The sequence below is a fragment of the Macaca mulatta genome, chromosome 1 (assembly GCF_049350105.2).
Source record: "Macaca mulatta isolate MMU2019108-1 chromosome 1, T2T-MMU8v2.0, whole genome shotgun sequence".
Classification (NCBI taxonomy): Eukaryota; Metazoa; Chordata; class Mammalia; order Primates; family Cercopithecidae; genus Macaca; species Macaca mulatta.
Window position 1 is genome coordinate 58,302,978 of NC_133406.1, and position 18,632 is coordinate 58,321,609.

At 42.3% G+C, this 18,632-nt stretch overlaps 1 protein-coding gene across 12 annotated transcripts in view; it reads right to left on the reverse strand.

Moving 5' to 3' along the window:
* DDX59 (DEAD-box helicase 59) overlaps positions 1–18,632 on the reverse strand; it is a 51,060-nt gene that overhangs the window by 31,578 nt on the left and 850 nt on the right. For 5 of the 12 annotated variants that reach the window (XM_078002491.1, XM_078002486.1, XM_015120572.3 and 2 more), the window contains exons 2-5: positions 15,844–16,661; positions 13,862–14,029; positions 8,972–9,061; positions 749–1,000 (exon numbers count right to left, since the gene is read on the reverse strand). In XM_078002491.1, the coding sequence (XP_077858617.1) occupies positions 749–1,000; positions 8,972–9,061; positions 13,862–14,029; positions 15,844–16,650 (1,317 nt within the window). In that variant the 5' untranslated portion in view covers positions 16,651–16,661. Of the gene's footprint in view, positions 1–748; positions 1,001–8,971; positions 9,062–13,861; positions 14,030–15,843; positions 16,662–16,754; positions 16,848–18,632 lie in introns of those variants that run through there. The other 7 variants (XR_013417408.1, XM_015120596.3, XM_078002471.1 and 4 more) reach the window with 3 other exon arrangements.

An 18,632-nucleotide genomic window follows, 5' to 3' on the forward strand; every position in this document is an offset into this window, starting at 1 on the left:
CCAAGTTAATACTGTTTATAAGTAACTATGCTTGCACATATCACCCACTCAACAAATTTCTGTTTACATTAGTAACAGTTAAAAAAAATTCTCAAGGACAGACTAGCCAAGAAATACGTTGCCCCTACCTTATATGTAAGTCTTCTAAAATTTTTTATTTTTATTTTTATTTTTTTTTTTGAGACAGAGTCTTGCTCTGTCCCCCAGGCTGGAGTGCAGTGGCGTGATCTCAGCTCACTGTAACCTCCACTTGTGGGTTCACGCCATTCTCCTGCCTCAGCCTCCCGAGTAGCTGGGACTACAAGCGACCGACATCATGCCTGGCTAATTTTTTTTTTGCATTTTTAGTAGAGATGGGGTTTCACCATGTTAGCCAGGATGGTCTCGATCTCCTGACCTCGTGATCCACCTGCCTAGGCCTCCCAAAGTGCTGGGATTACTGGCATGAGCCACCGCGACCAGCCTTTCTAAAATATTTTAAAAGGAGAACATATTCCTTGGGAATAATCTTGATATTAAAATATATTTCTATAATAAGGCAAAGAAAACCCAACCCTGTATCTATCCAATATGTTTTCCCAAATAGCTATTTATTTGATTCTCACAGAATTCTAAGGTAGGTAAAGCAATTTATTAGTAAATACCCTTGTCAAATTCCCCGAAAGTTGAATCTAAAAATCATTCTCTTAAGAGCTATGAAAAATGCAAACACAATCCATAAAACATGGTTAACTGCTTTACTACTCACATTTAAAATTTCAAATAATTTTTTCTTTTTGGCTGGGTCTTCTACCCACAAAATAATCTGACGTACATTGGCACAAGGCAGGTTCTTTTCTCCAGTGATAATTCTCACAGGATTATGCAGAAGCTGGCTTGCTAGTTGCTCTATGCTAGTTGGAATTGTGGCTGAAACCAAAATGGTCTGATAATCATTAGGAATGTTTTCCAAAATGTCAAGCACTTGTTGTTGAAAGCCCATCTTTAACATGGTATCAGCCTAAAATAAAATTGTATTAAAGTTAGTCTTGTTTGACATTAAAACCCAGAACCACCCCCCAAAAAGACTGATATAACTAACAACATAAAAATTAAGAATTCTTAAATACAATACTATACCACAATGTCAAGAGAACTGGGAAAATGTTTATACAAAATTATAAACTGTGCAACTAAATGTTTACAATGATATACAAAGACTGTTATTACTGGCATTATTAGTAGTAGTAAAAAGCTATACACATTCTAAATATTCATCAGTAGGGGATTTGCTAAATTATGGTAGATCCATATGACACTATGCTGTCAAGAAAAATGATCAGCAAGCCCTTTATTAAATAATGAATGACTGCTAGATAAAAAAAAAGCAAAGTACAAAATACTATGTGTAACACGATACCTATTTATGCTACAAAAATATTATATGTGTATACACTCAAGAAACTTAATTGCTAACACCAGGGAGAAGGCTGGAGGGCCTTAAGGGAGGCAATTCCACTTTTAGTTTTTTGCAAAGTTGTTTTTTTAACCATGCACACAGATTATGCTTATAATAAAATATTATTTTAAATAAAAATTAATGTTAGGGGCTGCTATGGTCTGAACTGTGGTGACCCCCCCTAAATTCATATATTGAAATCTAACCCACAAATGGTAGTAAGAGGGGAAGCCTTTAAGGGGTGATTAAGTCATGAAGGCTCCACCCTTATGAATGAAATTAGTGCCCTTCTAAAAGAGGCTGGATGGAGCTGTGTGTGAGGATGCAGCAAGAATGTGCCAGTGCCATCTTTGAAGCAGAGAGCAGGCCCTCGCCAGACACTGAATCAAGGTTAGCGCTTTGATCCTGGACTTCCCAGCTTCAAGAACTGCGAGATAAAGTTCCTGCTGTTTATAAATTACCCAGTCTAAGGTATTTTGTTATAGCACCAGGAATGGACAAAGACAGGGGCTTTCACTTCTATTTTTCTGTACTGTTGGTTTGTTACAACCATGAATTACCAAGCAAATAAAAAAAAATTTTTTTTAAAGTTAGTGCTGCCATTAAAAAAAAAAAAACAAAAAAAGATTAAGGCTATCTTGAGTTGCAAATACAATCCAGTTGTCTATAATTTGGGAACAATGAGGTATTTAATTCTTTTTTTCCCCTTCTGAGCCCTGATTCAGGATAATTCTTTTAAACTATTAAGGCATTGTGGGTGTTTGTTTTGAGACAGGGTCTTGCTCTGTCGCACAGGCTGGAGTGCAGTAGCATGATTCCAGCTTGTTGGAACTTTAAACTCCTGGGCTCAAGAGATCCTCCAGCTTCAGCCTCCTAAGTAACTGGGACTACAGGCACAAGCAGGGCACCCAGTTTGGCATTGTATTTTTAAGTGCCCACTAATGTGCTGTCATCCATATTAAAATTTGAATATTCATTTTACTATTATTCAGTGGGAAAAAAAATTGTCACCCAGGTTGGAGTGCAGTGGTGCCATCTTGGCTTACTGTGCAACCTCCCGGGCTCAAGCCAGCCTCCCACCTCAGCTTTCCAAATAGCTGGGATTACAGGCACATGCCACCACATCCATCTAATTTTGTGTTTTTAGTGGAGGTGGGGTTTTGCTATGTTGCCCAGGCTCCACCCCCATTTTCTAACATGTCTTTAAGGTGCACAGATTATTCAACAGATGTTATTCAAAATGCAGAGTGGGCCATAAAAAGCATTTTTTTTTTTTTTTGAGACAGGGTCTTGCTGTGTCGCCAGGCTGGAGTGCAGTGGTATAATCATGGCTCACTGCAACTTCTGCCTCCTAGGCTCAAGCGATCCTCCTGCCTCAGCCTCCTGAGTAGCTGGGACCACAGGTGGGACCACAGGCATGTGCCACCATGCCTGGCTAATTTTTGGTATTTTTTTTTTGCAGAGACTGGGTTTCCGCATGTTGCCCAGGCTGGTCTTGAACTACTGGTCTCAAGCAATCCTCTCGCCTTGACCTCCCAAAGTGCTGGGATTACAGGCGTGGGCCCCTGCACCCCAGCATCTCCTCTCCTGATTTTTCTCCTCCCTCACTAGCTACTCTGAGCCTCTTTTCTCTCTATCCCTATACACTGGGGAGCCCCATGGGCTGGGTCACAGGCTTCTTCCTTCCCCATCTGTGCTCTCTCCTCAGATGAGATCAACAAATTCCACGGCTCTGAATACCATGCATGCATCAAAGACTCCCAAAATCATATCTCAGGCCACAACTGCTTCCCCGAACTCAAGTGGTAGAAACTATCTGCCGACTTAACATCTCCACTTGGTTCCAACAGGCCCCTCAAATTCAACACATTCAAAACAGAAGTTTCTATTTCCTTCCTGCCAAACCCACTCCTATCCCAGAACACATCCCAGGAAACAGAGCCATCAGAAACTCTTATTTCATTTCTTCTCTTCACCACCTGACACTGACTCCATTAATCATCCTGTCAACCCACTAGCACACCCCAGAGCTGGTCGCTTCTCCCAGCTCATACTTGCAAGACTGCTCGCAATCCTGTCACCCCCATCCCATAACCAATTCTCCTCAAGGAACCAGACAGATTCTTCTAAAATATAAATCAGATCTTCATCCTCCTCTGCTTAAACCCTCCAATGGTTTCCCATCACACTTAGAATAAAATCCAACTTCTAACCATGACTAAAAAGTCTTACAAGTTCTCATCTTTGTCCACTTCTCCGACTTCATCTCCTAGCACTCTCCCCTCACTGCCCGTGACTCTGCCACACCAGCCTTCCTTCTGTTCCCAAATACCTCACGCTTGCTCCCCTGTTGAAAGTCTTCCCTCCAGATGGATCTCTGCATGACTAGCTCCTTCTCATTCAGATCTTAGCATAAATGTCATCTTCTCAGAGAGCTCTCCTTGACTCCCAATCTAAGGTAACCCCCCCACCCCAGTTGCCACTGCCATATCGCTTTGTGTAAGTACATTTATTACAGCTCCACGAGACAGCTCATGTGTCTCATTTTCCACTGTATTCTCAAAACCAACAAGTCTCAGCACATGAAAAGCCCTAACAATGTATTTTGTAAATAAATGAACACTCACTAATTCTAAGCACTAAATAAGCACCTACCTATATGTCAGGCAACTTACTAGTCAATGTGGCCCAAACCTCTCTGAAGATAAGAATCACCTGAAGGGTGGGCCACGGTGGCTCAAGCCACTTTGGGTGGCTCACTCCCAAAGTGCTGGGTGGCTCCCAGCACTTTGGGAGGCCGAGGCGGGTGCATCACGAAGTCAGGAGATGGAGACCATCCTGGCTAACACAGTGAAACCCTATCTCTACTAAAAATACAAAAAATTAGCCGGGCGTGGCGGCAGGCACCTGTAGTCCCAGCTACTCAGGAGGCTGAGGCAGGAGAATGGCGTGAACCCGGGAGGCGGAGCTTCCAGTGACCGAGATCACGCCACTGCACTCCAGCCTGGGTGGGGGGGAAAAAAAAAGAATCACCTGAGGGGGAAAAAAAAAAAAAAAGGATCACCTGGAATGAGTTTTTAGAAATTCCTGGCTATGACTCACACCTACTGAATCAGAATACCAAGTGAGAGGTCTGGTCTTGTCTGATGTTCACTGAGCAAACCAGGTGACTCTTATAATTAAGGAAACTTGGGCAAACACTGTGCTAAGAAAAAATTTTAAAAATCTATGCACAGTTCAACAGAGAGAAACAAAGTCCTAAAATCTGACAGGGGGAGTGAAGGAGTTCAGAGTTACTAACAGATAAAGAAGGAAGAGCAGGTAGAAAGGATGGGAGAGAATTCCAGGCCAAAGGACAGGTATGACAGAAGACACGGAGGGTCGCAAAGCAGATCATTTCAAAGGAATTATCTGAGTTTTCACCTCTGACTATTCTTGCATCTTCACCCTCCTCTTGAAACAGTGGTTCTCTCTTCTTCAAGGATATTATTCATTCTCAGTTCCTCTCTGGCGTCTCAAGCAGCTTTTTACTGACTCATCTTCAAACTCCACAAGGCAGGCCCTTAGCCCCAGCCCGTTTCTGCTCATTTCTAACTTGTCTCCCTTAGAGAAACCATGCGTTTCATGGATTCTGATGCCTATTTTATTTTTTAAAATTTTATCAGCAGCCTCCTGAGCCAGAAAAGGCTCAGAGGGACTCCCCAATGCCTATTTTAGATCTTCAGAGTATTACCCCTTAGTTCATCATTTGCAGGAAATTCACCATGTCTAAAGCCAAACTCAAACATTACTACCAAGACCCAGATTTGCTCATATGTCCTTTTTAAAATAAAAGGCACAACTATAACTGATGGAGTCACCTCTATTGCCTTCTTCCTCTCTCATCCTCAGGCATTAGAAGACGCACGAGTGACTCTCGGATTTGGCCTGTGACTCCTACTGCCTCCACCCTGTAACCCCTCACCCCTGTCTGGATTGCTGGCTGCTCTGTCTTAGATTCCTTCATTTCTCCTGTACCAAGCAGCAGGGTAACCTCTTAAACCACTACTCAATAATTTAGAAAGCCTCACTGTCTCCCACATCAAATCCAAATTCCTCTGCCTTCCTGTCCAGGCCCTCTGTAATTTGGCCCCACCCTAACAACCCAATTTTACCTCCTATTATTTCTCAGGAAGAATTCTTCAAGCTGGTGGTCTCTTCTCTGCCCCCTGCACACATGCACTTGGACTTTCTGACTCTGCTTACGTTGGCCCCTTCACTTGGAACAGTTGATACATCCTCTTGTTTTCTAAATCTTTTTCCATCTTTTGAAGCCCAGGTCAAATCCCATTACCTCCGAGAAGCCATGTTTTGCAGTGCTAATACATTTACTCTCTCATTTCTCCTTCTGACCTTATTTCTCCTGAACAATTAGCATATCATATACAGTCCCTTTTTTTTTTGAGACGGAGTTTCACTCTTGTTGCCCAGGCTAGAGTGCAATGGCACAATCTTGGCTCACCTCAACCTCCGCCTCCTGGGTTCAAGCAATTCTCTTGCCTCAGCCTCCCGAATAGCTGGGATTACAGGCATGTGCCACCACGCCCAGCTAATTTTGTATTTTTAGCAGAGATGGGGTGTCTCCATGTTGATTAGGCTGGTCTCGCACTCCCAACCTCAGGTGATATGCCTGCCTCAGTCTCCCAAAGTGCTGGGATTACAGGTGTGAGCCAATGTGCCCAGCCATACAGCCCAATTTTTTCACTAGTATCTTCTATCAGCCATTGGCAAACTACAGTTCTGGGGACAAATTTAGACCTTTACCTGTTTTTGCAAATAATGTTTTATGGGAACCCCGTCACACCCATTCATTTTCATACCACCTACATTTGTATCGAGTAGTTGCCACAGAGACTATACAGCCCCCAAAGCCTAAGATATTTACCATCTGGTCCTTTACAGAAAGTGTTTGCCAACCCCTGGCCTACATCATGTTAGTACTTTTGTATCTCCATACACATGATAATGTTCTTACCTTTACTTCAGTATATGTATCTTTTCTCTCCAACACGATTTCAGCACCTTGTAGGCTTGAATGCTATTCAAAACTTCTCTGTGATGCCATCCAAACTTATCCAGAATTGGTCAACTTGTACCTAAATAATACTTCTGTACTGACTGCAGTTTCTGTATATAACTGATTCTGTTGTTTACCAGCTCATTTACCCTCTAGATCACCCAGAAACCATATTCCTTAAATGCCAAGGAGCTGGGACACAGGCTGCACATACAGGCACTTGATAAATGTTTGCTGAAAGAATACTTCCCTTGTACCACAATGGTGAGCACAGCACTAAAGTGTCTCATGAAGCCTCGTTAGTGGAAGAAAATTAAAATGCTGTAAAGAGAAGTGAGGATGAGGCCGGGTGTAGGGGCTCACACCTGTAATCCCAACACTTTGGGAGGCCAAGGCACGAGCATCACTTGAGCCCAGGAATTCAAGACCAGCCTGGGCAATACAGCAAGACCCCATCTCTAAACAAATTTGAAAAACAAAGAGAGAAGTGAGGATGAATGGAACCTAACCTTGAAATCCATATAAGAATGACTTCTCAGGCCAGGTGCGGTGGCTCATGCCTGTAATCCCACCACTTTGGGAGGCTAAGGTGAGCAGATCACTTGAGGCCAGGAGTTTGAGACCAGCCTGGCCAACATGGTGAAACTCTGTCTCAACTAAAAATATAAAAATTAGCCAGGTATGGTGGCACACGCCTGTAATCCCAGCTACTCGGGAGGCTGAGATACAAGAATCACTTGAGCCCAAATGGTGGAGGTGGCAGTGAGCCAAGATTATGCCATTGCACTCCAGCCTGTGTGACAGAGGGAAACTGTCTTAAAAAAAAAAAAAAATTACTTCTCCAGCTCGTAAGATGGGGAGAATTTAAGAACATGGGGCTTATCAACAAAGGGAAGCCCAGTGATGTTCAGGGTGACAGTATGTCTAATGATAATCAGATGCAATAAGTCAGTTCTACCAAATGGCCGCGCCAGAACACTGCTGACTTAGCAGTAGCAGGACTCTTCAGTCTATAAGACATTTTTGGGCAGATGCGGTGGCTCACGCCTGTAAGCCCAGCACTTTGGGAGGCCGAGAAGGGTGGATCACCTTAAGTCAGGAGTTCAAGACCAGCCTGGACAACATGGTGAAACCCCGTCTCTACTAAAAACACAAAAAGAAAGTTATCTGGGCATGGTGGCAGGTGCCTGTAATCCCAGCTACTCAGGAGGCTGAGGCAGGAGAATTGCTTGAACCCAGGAGGTAGAGGTTGCAGTGAGCCGAGATCGCGCCATTGCACTCCAGCCTAGGCAACAGGAGCTAAACACTCTCTCAACAACAACAACAACAACAACAAAAAAGACATTTTCACCATCATTCTTCATCCTTGCCATAGGTCTAGAAGATTAACCAGCTTGCCTAAGATCTCATGGGAGGTGGAGTAAATGTTCAAATCTTGATCTTGTGGGTACTGGCTACGTGTTCTATCCTACTGCTACTTACTGGGGCCCACAGAAGGCAGGCTAAGACACCATCACTGGTCAGCACCCAGCACCCCGCATTTGTGATCACTGCTGGGTAATGCCAGGTCTCTGCTCTGTCTCTGCTGGTAAGACATCTGGGAAGATGCATGTGCCCTGCAGGCAGGAAAGGCACATGCCCAGGGTGGGCTGGCACACGGTCCTATGTTCCCTTGGCAGAATATCACCAAGCAACAACACTTTTACTTCATCTTATTAAGCACGCCAAAATTATAAAAATGCCCCTATAGTATATGTAACATAGAAAATCAGGACCACAGATGCCTACGTCCACACAGAAAAAAAAAAAAAAAAATTTAAAGGCCATCTGCTGGGCACGGCGGCTCATGCCTATAATCCCAGTACTTTGGGAGGCCAAGGCAGGAGGATCCCTTGAGCCCAGGAGTTCAAGACTAATCAGCCTGGGTAATATAGTGAGACCCCATCTCTACAAAAACCAAATTAGCCAGGCATGGTGATATGTGTGCCTGTAGTCCCAGCTACTCAGGAGGCTGAGGTGGGTGGATCACTTGAGTGTGGGAGGTTGAGGCTGCAGTGAGCTGTGTTTCCATCACTGCACTCCAGCTTGGGTGACCTGAGCAACAGAGCAAAATCCTGTCTCATTACCTGACACTGACTATTTTTGCAAACAAATGATAGTAAGCATCAAATGCTTAAAAAAAAAAAAAACAAACTTACTATTGAGAATAGAGTACATAGTGAATTTGTGTTTTCTGTCAATTAGGAAAAGACAGCTCTGTTTAATTTTAGTGTAGTACACATTATGATAGCTTCAGCGCTACACAGGAAACAGCTTAAGAACCACTGCTGCAATGCTTTAAAAGTCCCTGAGGGTTTTTTTTTTTTTTTTTTTTTTTAGAGAGAGAGAATGTCCTGAATATACAATGAAATTATATAACTATACTTTCCCTAAATTGTGTAAAATCATGTAACCGTTTTTCAAACACCACTACTTACTTCATCTACTACAACAATCTTTATACCACAGAGTTCTACAGAGCTCTGCTTTATTATATCCAGAAGTCGCCCAGGGGTTGCTATGATAACCTGAATGAAAGAGAATAAGCAAATTTAAAAAATTGGTAATAGCCATTTTCATTCATTCATTCCATATTGATTGACTAATATGTACCAGACACTGTGTTAAGCACTCAGAATTCAGTGATGAATAAGTCAGACATAGTCTCTGTTCTCATGAAACTAGTAACACAAAGGAAGAAACAGATAAAACAAGAAAGTACTCATGAGATAAATATACTACGCCATAATTGGAGGGACCTATCCAGTCCTACCCAATACACAGGTCAAACCTAAAGGATTAGTGGGCGTGAGCAAGGTGAGGAGTGATTAAGGAGACAGAAAAGTATCTACGACATTCCTAAGGCTGGGAGGCCAGTGAAGTTTCCAAATGGTGAGGGACGGGGAGAATGGGGCAGGCTGAGGCAGGCACCAGGAAGGGCCTTGTAGGCAGTTTGATTGATATGGTTCTGTAAACAAGTGAAAATTCCATAACATCTTTGGGCTTTTTATTTCATTTTTAAATTAAGAGGTTGGGCAAAGTGACTTCTAAGGTTGCTTAAGGCTCTTAACAATTTTATAATATGTTAGTGGCTAACAATGGGGGCGCTTTTTTTTTTTTTTGATACAATCTCACTCTATCATCCAGCAGGGAGTACAGTGGCACAATCATGGCTCACTGCAACCTCAACTTCCCCGGCTCCAGGGGTCTTCCTACCTCAGCCTCCCAAGTAACTAGGACTACAGGCATGCCACCACATCTGGCTAATTTTTTGATTTTTTTGTAGAGACAAGGTCTCTATGTTGCTCAGACTGGTCTCAAACTCCTGGGCTCAAATAATCCTCCCGCCTTGACCTCCCAAATGCTGTTGATTACAAGTGTGAGCCACTGCATTCAGCTTATTTTTACCTTTTTTTAAACAATAAGGAAAAATGCTTTAATACCAATCACATCTCCCCTTTGCTTCTATGCTACCATTGGCCAGTATTTAACTTCTACTTTATTTTGAAACCCACAGGTGGTTCATTATGATTACTGTTTCATTCAATGTTTCCTGAGATTTACCCACATGCTTACTATTTTCCTTGGCTGCCATTGTTTCTTCCATCCTACACTCTCCTTTCTGGCACAATCTTCTTTGTCTGTAGACTACCTCAGTTTTAAAGTTCTCTTACATGGTATATTGGTAGTAACTTTCTCAGTTTTGTTTATTTGAAAAGTTTTTTCATTTTTTTCATTTTGCCCTTGCTCTTGGAGGGCAGCTTTGCTCAACAGACAGGCTTTGGTTATTTTTCCTCAGAGGGCACCTGGGAGGGAGCTCAGGGGTGGGAGTGACAGGTGGGCAGCCCTGCATGGGGTGCTGCAGCCTGAGGGGCTGAGGACAGTACAGGGTGGAGTCTGTGAGGTGAGGAAGGTATCGCTGTGGGAGGGGCGGTGCTGACAGTGGGAGGTGGGCTCCATAGAGGAGAATTGGTCAAACAAATAAATAAATACGAAAGGAAAATGAGTGGCAGGTTTCTGTCAGTTACAAATATGAATGAATCCTGTTGTATTGAATTGGAATTGGAAGTATCAACATGAACTCATGGTTTCATGGTTTCTAATAAATACAGATACAGAAAAACACACAGTTAGATATCCAGCTGACCCTTGAACAACATGGATTTGAACTGTGTGAGTCCACTGAAACATATCAATTTCAACCAAATAGAGATCAACAATACTCAGGTTCAGCAGGGCCGACTGCAGGATCCAAGTATGCAAAGATTTTGGTACATATGCCGGAGATCCTGGAACCAATCCCCGGCAGACGCTGAGAGCTGTATTCCCTAGCTCTATCCACTGGGAGGTCCTAGAAGCATTGATAGTCCAATAGCAATCAACACACATAGCCCAGATCTTTCTTTTTAAATGCTATCCTCTAGTAAAAGAAACCAGGGCTCCTTGGAGAAGGCATGATTCCAGGGCTGGGGCAGGGAAAGAAAAATGTAAGCATGGAACATCTTCTTTACATAGAAAGTAAGGAAGACTCAAAGAATGATGGAGAGCTGAACAAAGGACATAGAAACCAACTTGAAGGTGCTTCCACTGGCCAGATAGAGATCAACTGGAGTATCAAAACAAATAATAACAGATTATAAACCTCTGAATAACAGGAAGCCGTGAGTCCATACAGATAGAAATAAATATATACATAAATTCAAAGTGTGGTGAAGAATGAGAAATTTACATTTCAAAGTACATCTCAAAGTACTCTCCCCAAAATATTTACTAAATTCAAAGAGGAAAAAAATAAACTTTACAACTACTTTACAGATCCTATCACCAGGAAAAGGACATACTGATACTGTGTGCAACCTAAAAGGATGCAATGAAAAAAACAAAGCATCTCTTCTGTGATATCCCTGTCAGACATGTAACTGGAATCTAATCAGTTGAGGGATGTTCTTCAAAGTAAGTAGCTTGTAAACCTTAAAAGGGCCAAGATTATGAGAAAAAAAAGGAAAGATGGGGGAACCGTTTCAAATTAAGGAGATGACAAAGACAAGACAACTAAATGCAACATGTGATTCTGAACTGGATTCTTGTGCTATAAAAAGTGATGGAACAATTATAAAAATGTGAATGGGGACGGAGGAGTAGACGATACCAATATTCATTCCTGATGTGATCTAATGTATCAACGTGACACTGTTTGGAGCTGTGTTCCCACCCAAACCGCATGTCGAACTGTAATCCCCAATGTTAGAGATGGGATCTGAAGGGAGGTGATTGGATCATGGCGGCTATTTCTCATGGTTTAATACCCTTCCCCCGGTGCTGTCATGATAGTTACTGTGAGATCTAGTTGTTTAAAAGTGTGTAGCACCTCCCCACTCTCTTTCTTCCTCCTGCGTTGGTCATGTGAAGCTCCTCGCTCCCCCTCTGCCTTCTGCCATGATTGGAAGCTTCCTGAGGCCTCCTCAGAGGCAGAAGCCACTATGCTTCCTGTACAGCCTGCAGAACCATGAGTCAATTAAAGCGCTTTTCTTTATAAATTACCCAGTCTCAGGTATTTCTTTATAGCAGTGCAAGCATGGACTAATACACAATGTTAATTTCCTGATTCCGTAATTGTATTACGGTTATGTAAGATAATGTCCTTGTTTGTAACAATCATACTGTAAAGTATATGGGGGTGAGAGGGCATCAAGTCAGCAAGTTACTTCCAAAAGGTTTAGGAGGAAAAAAAAGTTCCATTTACTCTACTTACCACCTTTCTTTAAGTTTGAGATTGTTTTTTAAAAAAATACGTGCTTTGGGAGGCCGAGGCAGGTGGATCACCTGAGTTTAGGAATTCGAGACCAGCCTGGCCAACATGGTGAAACCCCGTCTCTATTAAAAATACCAAAAATTAGCTGGGCATGGTGGTGGGCGCCTGTAGTCCCAGCTACTCTGGAGGCTGAGGCAGGAGAATCGCTTGAACCCGGGAGACAGAGGTTGCAGTGAGCAGAGGTTGCACCACTGCACTCCAGCCTGGGTAACTGGAGACTAATACCAATATGTTAACATACTTTTTTTTAAGAATTGGAATGCAAGCTTAGTTTAAAAGCTGTTAGAAGTTCGCAGCTACTTATCCATTTGAATTATAATGTTATCCATTCTTTGCAATGAAAATAAATTTAATGCAGAGGTTGATATGAGACTGCAGTTAAACGCCATTAACCCAACTTCAAATTTGATGCCCATCAAAAATACTTGTATTGTTTACTTTATAAATACACATTGCAGAATTTATAATTTGGTACTGATATCACCTTTATCTGTTTTATATACTGGAGGTCCACCTTAAAAAAGCACTGATCCAATATCCCATTAATTATCAACCTGTAATTTCTTAAAACAACATTTTAAAGGCTTTAAAACTGTCAGATACATCTGATTTGTCCTTCAGAAGATTCCAACATGAAAGGCTGATATTCACCCATAGAAGTTGTCAAATACTGCAGGAGCTTCATCCCAGCTCGTACTGCTGCCCCAGCCCCCGGAGCGCCCTTCCCCAACTCCCTGCCAACCCAGCTCCTCCCCTGGGTTACCAGGGCCTCCCTACCAACCTAGCTCCTCCCCTGGACCGCCAGGGCCTCCCTACCACCCCAGTTAACTATAACAGTTAATGCCCAGAACGCCAAGGGGCCTCAAGGACCCAGCTCCTGCACCAAAGCTGCAGTCTACTTTGATTGGTCAGCATCTGTGCCAAACCTTCCATTAAACATTTTCATTTTAAAGGCAGGTATCTTCAGCCACCCATTCAAACTTAAGAAAACTGAAGCCCACAGAAGTGAAGTAACTTATCTATGGCCATGCAGCTACCAGACCACATTGCTTTTACATACTTTTACATATCAGAAAATACAGACTACACGTAACAGCATGGCTAAGGAAGGAGGAAAGACAGGTAAATTAAGATACCAATTTTAGCAACTACTATTTATTAGCTATAGATCCTTAGACAAACTCCAGCTTTCTGAGATTCAACTTCTCAACTATAAAACATGGGCTAGGGATTATGCCAACCCACCTTCAGAAGTAAATGTGATGCTTAAATGAGATAATACATGTGAGAACATTCAACAGCCTTTGGCATATAACGGGCACTCAATAAATTGTGTTTCTTTCCCTTCCTATATAAAAGAAGCTTAAAAAACAAAAACAACCCTAAGGCTTACTTGGTAAGAATTTAAAGGCTCTCTAAAATCATACTTTTAAAAGTTCTTCAAGGGGGAAAAAAACTCTAGTTCCTGTATTGCTTACAAAACTTTTCAAAGACATTGTATCAAATCACTGCTTACCTTAACATGTTGTTGCAGACGATAAAGCTGTGGGGGTAAGGGTAAGCCCCCTACAAGAAGCACGGTTTTCATGCGTGGCAGGCCACTCATCAATTCTTTAGCTTGTCTCTCTATCTGAATGGCTAACTCTCTGGTTGGTGTAAGAATGAGTGCAGATGGAGTTTTGCTCTGCAAAGATGTGAAAAACAAGTTTAAAAACACCAGCAATTAATTCCTGCTGATATGAACTAAATCTTCACAAGGATTCCAGGAACATGGCCCTTTTAAAGTGTTCCCAACTGGATATAAGTCCTCCTGCCTTCTGCTTGCTGCAGACTTTTTTCCTCCAAAACCATCATAAATTAAATCCATTTCTTACATAACACAGAATGAAAGATCAAAATTGGGGCTGGGGAGAGGTGTCCACAGTAACCAAGGTGAGAAAACTGAAGGTTTGCTCCTAGTTCCTTGGACTCTGTAATCTACAGTCATCCTCCTCTGAAGAGAGAACCCAATAGTCACCATGTAGAGCTGGTCAAAGCTGGCATGCTACCCTTGGTCTTTCCCTCTTAGCTCTCTTGTGGATTCACTTCTTTCTTTGTCCATATAACTTACATATATACCCACATCCTATTTCGGGCTTTATGGCTCTATTTTGGTCTTCCAGCATGTGTGACCTATATTTTAAACAATCTAGCACTTTTTTTCCTCACACTATCTTCTACTACTCTTTAGTTTTCCAATTTTTTTCTCCTTTATCTTTCCTCTCTTTGCCTACATTTTTTTTTTTTTGAAACGGAAATTCACTCTTGTTGCCCAGGCTGGAGTGCAATGGCACAATCTCGGATCACTGCAATCTCCGCCTCCAGGGTTCAATCAATTCTCCTGCCTCAGCCTCCCGAGTAGCTGGGATTACAGGCATGCACCATCATGCCCGGCTAATTTTGTATCTTTAGCAGAGATGGGGTTTCTCCATGTTGACCAGGCTGGTCTTGAACTCCAGATCTCAGGTGATCCACCCACCTCGCCCTCCCAAAGTGCTGGGATTACAAGCGTGAGCCACTGTGCCCCGCCTTGCCCACATTTTTTACTTACTTCCCTTCCTGCCATACTTCATACTTCACAAGTTCATCAGTACTTGGGAAACAGTAATTACTCAAAATGTTTGTTAAACTAATCATATGTGAAAGTGCTCTACACACTATAAACTAACAAGTAAGGTATGGTAATGATTATTTTAAGATGAACCATAGATCATATTTAAGAGTATATTTTGAGGCTGGTTGCGGTGGCTCATGCCCGCAATCCCAGCACTTTATGAGGCTGAGGCGGTTGGATCACCTAAGGTCAGGAGTTCGAGACCAGCCTGACCAACAAGGAGAAACACCATCTGTACTAAAAATACAAAATTAGCCGGGCATGGTGGCACATGCCTGTAATCCCAGCTACTCAGGAGGCTGAGGCAGAAGAATCACTTGAACCTGGGAGGCGGAGGTTGCAATGAGCAGAGACTGTGCCATTGCACTCCAGCCTGGGCAACAAGAGTGAAACTCGGTCTCCAAAAAAAAAAGAAAAAAAAGCGTATTTTGAAACTCTATGTGTTCCAACTTCAGTATAAATCAGTTTCTTCAAAACACAAAATCCAAGGAGACTAAACTGACGTACAAACTGCAGCTCGTCTGGTCAGCTGGATCTTTTCCCCCTCAAATCCAAAGCTTATTCTGTTAACAGAAAAACTGTTAAAAATAAAATGTTTTGTAAGGAAGCAAGTTTTTAGATCCTCAATAAAGAGATCTCTGGTTCAATATAATACAAGAAAAATTCCCTGAAATTATGTTTTCATACAAACTACTATCAGAAGCAAAATCTCTACAGGCACTAGTGACTAAAATTCCAAATATTTAGTTTTAGTTTGCAATTTTAATACAGTTAAGAATGAAACTTGGTAAATACCTCACTTGTTTCCAAGAATAATACATGTGAACTCTATTATTAATACTTACCTCGAATAAAGCTCGCATGATAACAGGAAGAAGAAAAGCAGCTGTTTTTCCTGAGCCAGTGTCTGCACTGGCCAGAATGTCTCTTCCCAGAAGTCCCACAGGAATCATCTGCATTTGAATGGGGGTTGGCACCTCATAGCCTGATTTCTTCAAGTTGTGATTTAAGACCTCGGGGAAACTACAATGTTCAAAGTCAATAATGGGCCTAGTGACTTCTTGCCCTTGAACTAAAATTCCCAGCTGCTGTTTAAGATTTTCAATCTGGTCTTCCTGAAGGTTCAAAATAAAGGGGTGCTCTTTGTAGACATAGGAAGCATTCAGTGGAGACTCTGGCTCAGAATCAGCCTTCTGTGGATTGCTGAGTTTTGATTTCTCTTCCTTTTCCTTAACTTGCAGAAGATGTTTCGCTTTACACTCCAAACTACACACATCTTCATCTGTCCTATCACAGATATACTCTCCGTAACGACCACAGACAACACAGACGGGTTCCCCCGGTTCTGCCCAGCGCTGTGTTTTGGAAAATGACTTAACAGGCTCTTCAGAAGGATGGCTGTCCTTCACACCCTGCTCGGGACTTACTGAATGAACCTCTGCCAACTGGCCACCTGGGCTGGGGAAAGGGCATGATTCGCTGCTGTGCCTGTCTGGTGTTGTGGCTGCTTCTGTAACTAGAGCATCAACAGGAGCATCTCTGCTTTTGTCCAACTGAAGGTCTTCTGGGTCTGATTTAATTATCTTAGCCACACAACTTTTGCCATCACCATTAGCGTGCCTCTTGATTTTTAAAGATCTTGGAACAAACATTCTTCAATATTCTGTTAAGGAAATTATATAATGAGATTTATTGTACCATTAATAAAGTTACATATAAAGTACCATATGATTAACAGCCAGGCGTGGTGGCTCACCCCTGTAATCCCAGCACTTTGGGAGGCCAAGGCAGGCGGATCACGAGGTCAGGAGTTTGAGACCAGCCTGGCCAATATGGTGAAACCCCGTCTCTACTAATAATACAAAAATTAGCCAGGCATGGTGGCATGTGCCTGTATTCCCAGCTACTCGGGAGGCTGAGGCAGAAGAATCTCTTGAACCCAGGAGGCAGAGGTTGCGGTCAGCCAAGACCTCACCATTGCACTCCAACCTGGGCGACACAGTTAGACTCCATCTCAAAAATAAATAAATAAATAAAATACCATGTGATTATCACAGAATCAGCCTAGCGTCCTGCGGCTATGCCTGAAAGGAACAGTGGACATCATGACACTCTTTATATCAAGCTTTTCTTCCGTTCGCCAGCTTCCACTGATGAAGAGATGGAGTCCTCTTCCTCACACACAGCAGTGTTGAAACACTGCACACTGCTCAACATAGCCTTGTACACATGGTCTATTTCCGTTTACTGATTATTTGCACTTTTAAGTATCAGATATTATAGAAATTCTGGGGTAAATCCTTCTATTATAGCATCAAAAAAGAAAACAGGAGAAATACTTCGCAATTAAAATCTTTAAAATCAAAACCACAAATCACAGAGAAAATGCTATTTTCATAACACTCAGTGTTATTATATGCCAAGCACAATGCTTCACCTAATCTTCACAACCACCATGTAAAGCGGTTAGCATTACCTAATATATATGCACAGATATTTTTTCATTATGCTATACTATGTAGATTACATAGATTAATATACATATAGCATAATGGAAAAATATAGTAATATACATAACATAGCATAATGAAAAATCGTGTGTGTATAAAACACATTATATACACTTAGAAGAAACTGAGCCACTTAAGTGGTTTGTCCAGGCTCGCACAATTTTTTTTTTTTTTTTTTTTTGAGACGGAGTCTCGCTCTGTCGCCCAGGCTGGAGTGCAGTGGCTCGACCTCGGATCACTGCAAGCTCCGCCTCCCGGGTTTACGCCATTCTCCTGCCTCAGCCTCCGGAGTAGCTGGGACTATAGGCGCCCGCCACCACGCCCCGCTAATTTTTTGTATTTTTAGTAGAGACGGGGTTTCACCGTGTTAGCCAGGATGGTCTCAATCTCCTGACCTTGTGATCTGCCCGCCTCGGCCTCCCAAAGTGCTACAGGCGTGAGCCACCGCGCCAGTCGTGCTTGCACAATTCTTAAGTGTTACAGCCCTGGCACTCTGGATCCAGAGCACAAGCTCTCAACCATATGAGGACTAAGCTCTAATTTTTTATCTTACCCGAATTCCTTTCTAAGGGGTCTGGAGAGTCATGTCCTATAAACCATAAATTCTTATCAGATGGGTTTTATTTAAGCCAATACACAGTGACTGACTTTCCAATCTGACTCTGGCATAACAAGGAAGAAAATAAAAATGTTTTACCCCAAAATATATTTCCTTGCCATACCTTAAAATTGCCCTGCAAAGTCTCCTGTAGGAAAAATCCCCATTTTATAGAGAATTCCCTTCCCCGCTTTGTTTTCCTTCCTTCCTTCCTTCCCAGATCCAGGAGATAATCAACTAAGAGCCAGGAACCCTTTTAAGTCCAATATAAAACAATTTACAACCTGCTCTCTCTAAAGTCTGCTATCTAAGAGCTTCCTCTGCACAATAAAACTTGGTATCCACAATCCTTTATCTTCAGCCTGAACATTCCTTTTAATAACCTCAACCATCAACCAGATAATGTTTACATTTACCTATAGCCTGGAAGCCCCGGCTTTGAGTTGCCTTTCTAAACCAAACCAATGTATTTCTTAAATGTATTTGATTGATGTCTCATGCCTTCCTAAAATACATAAAACCAAGC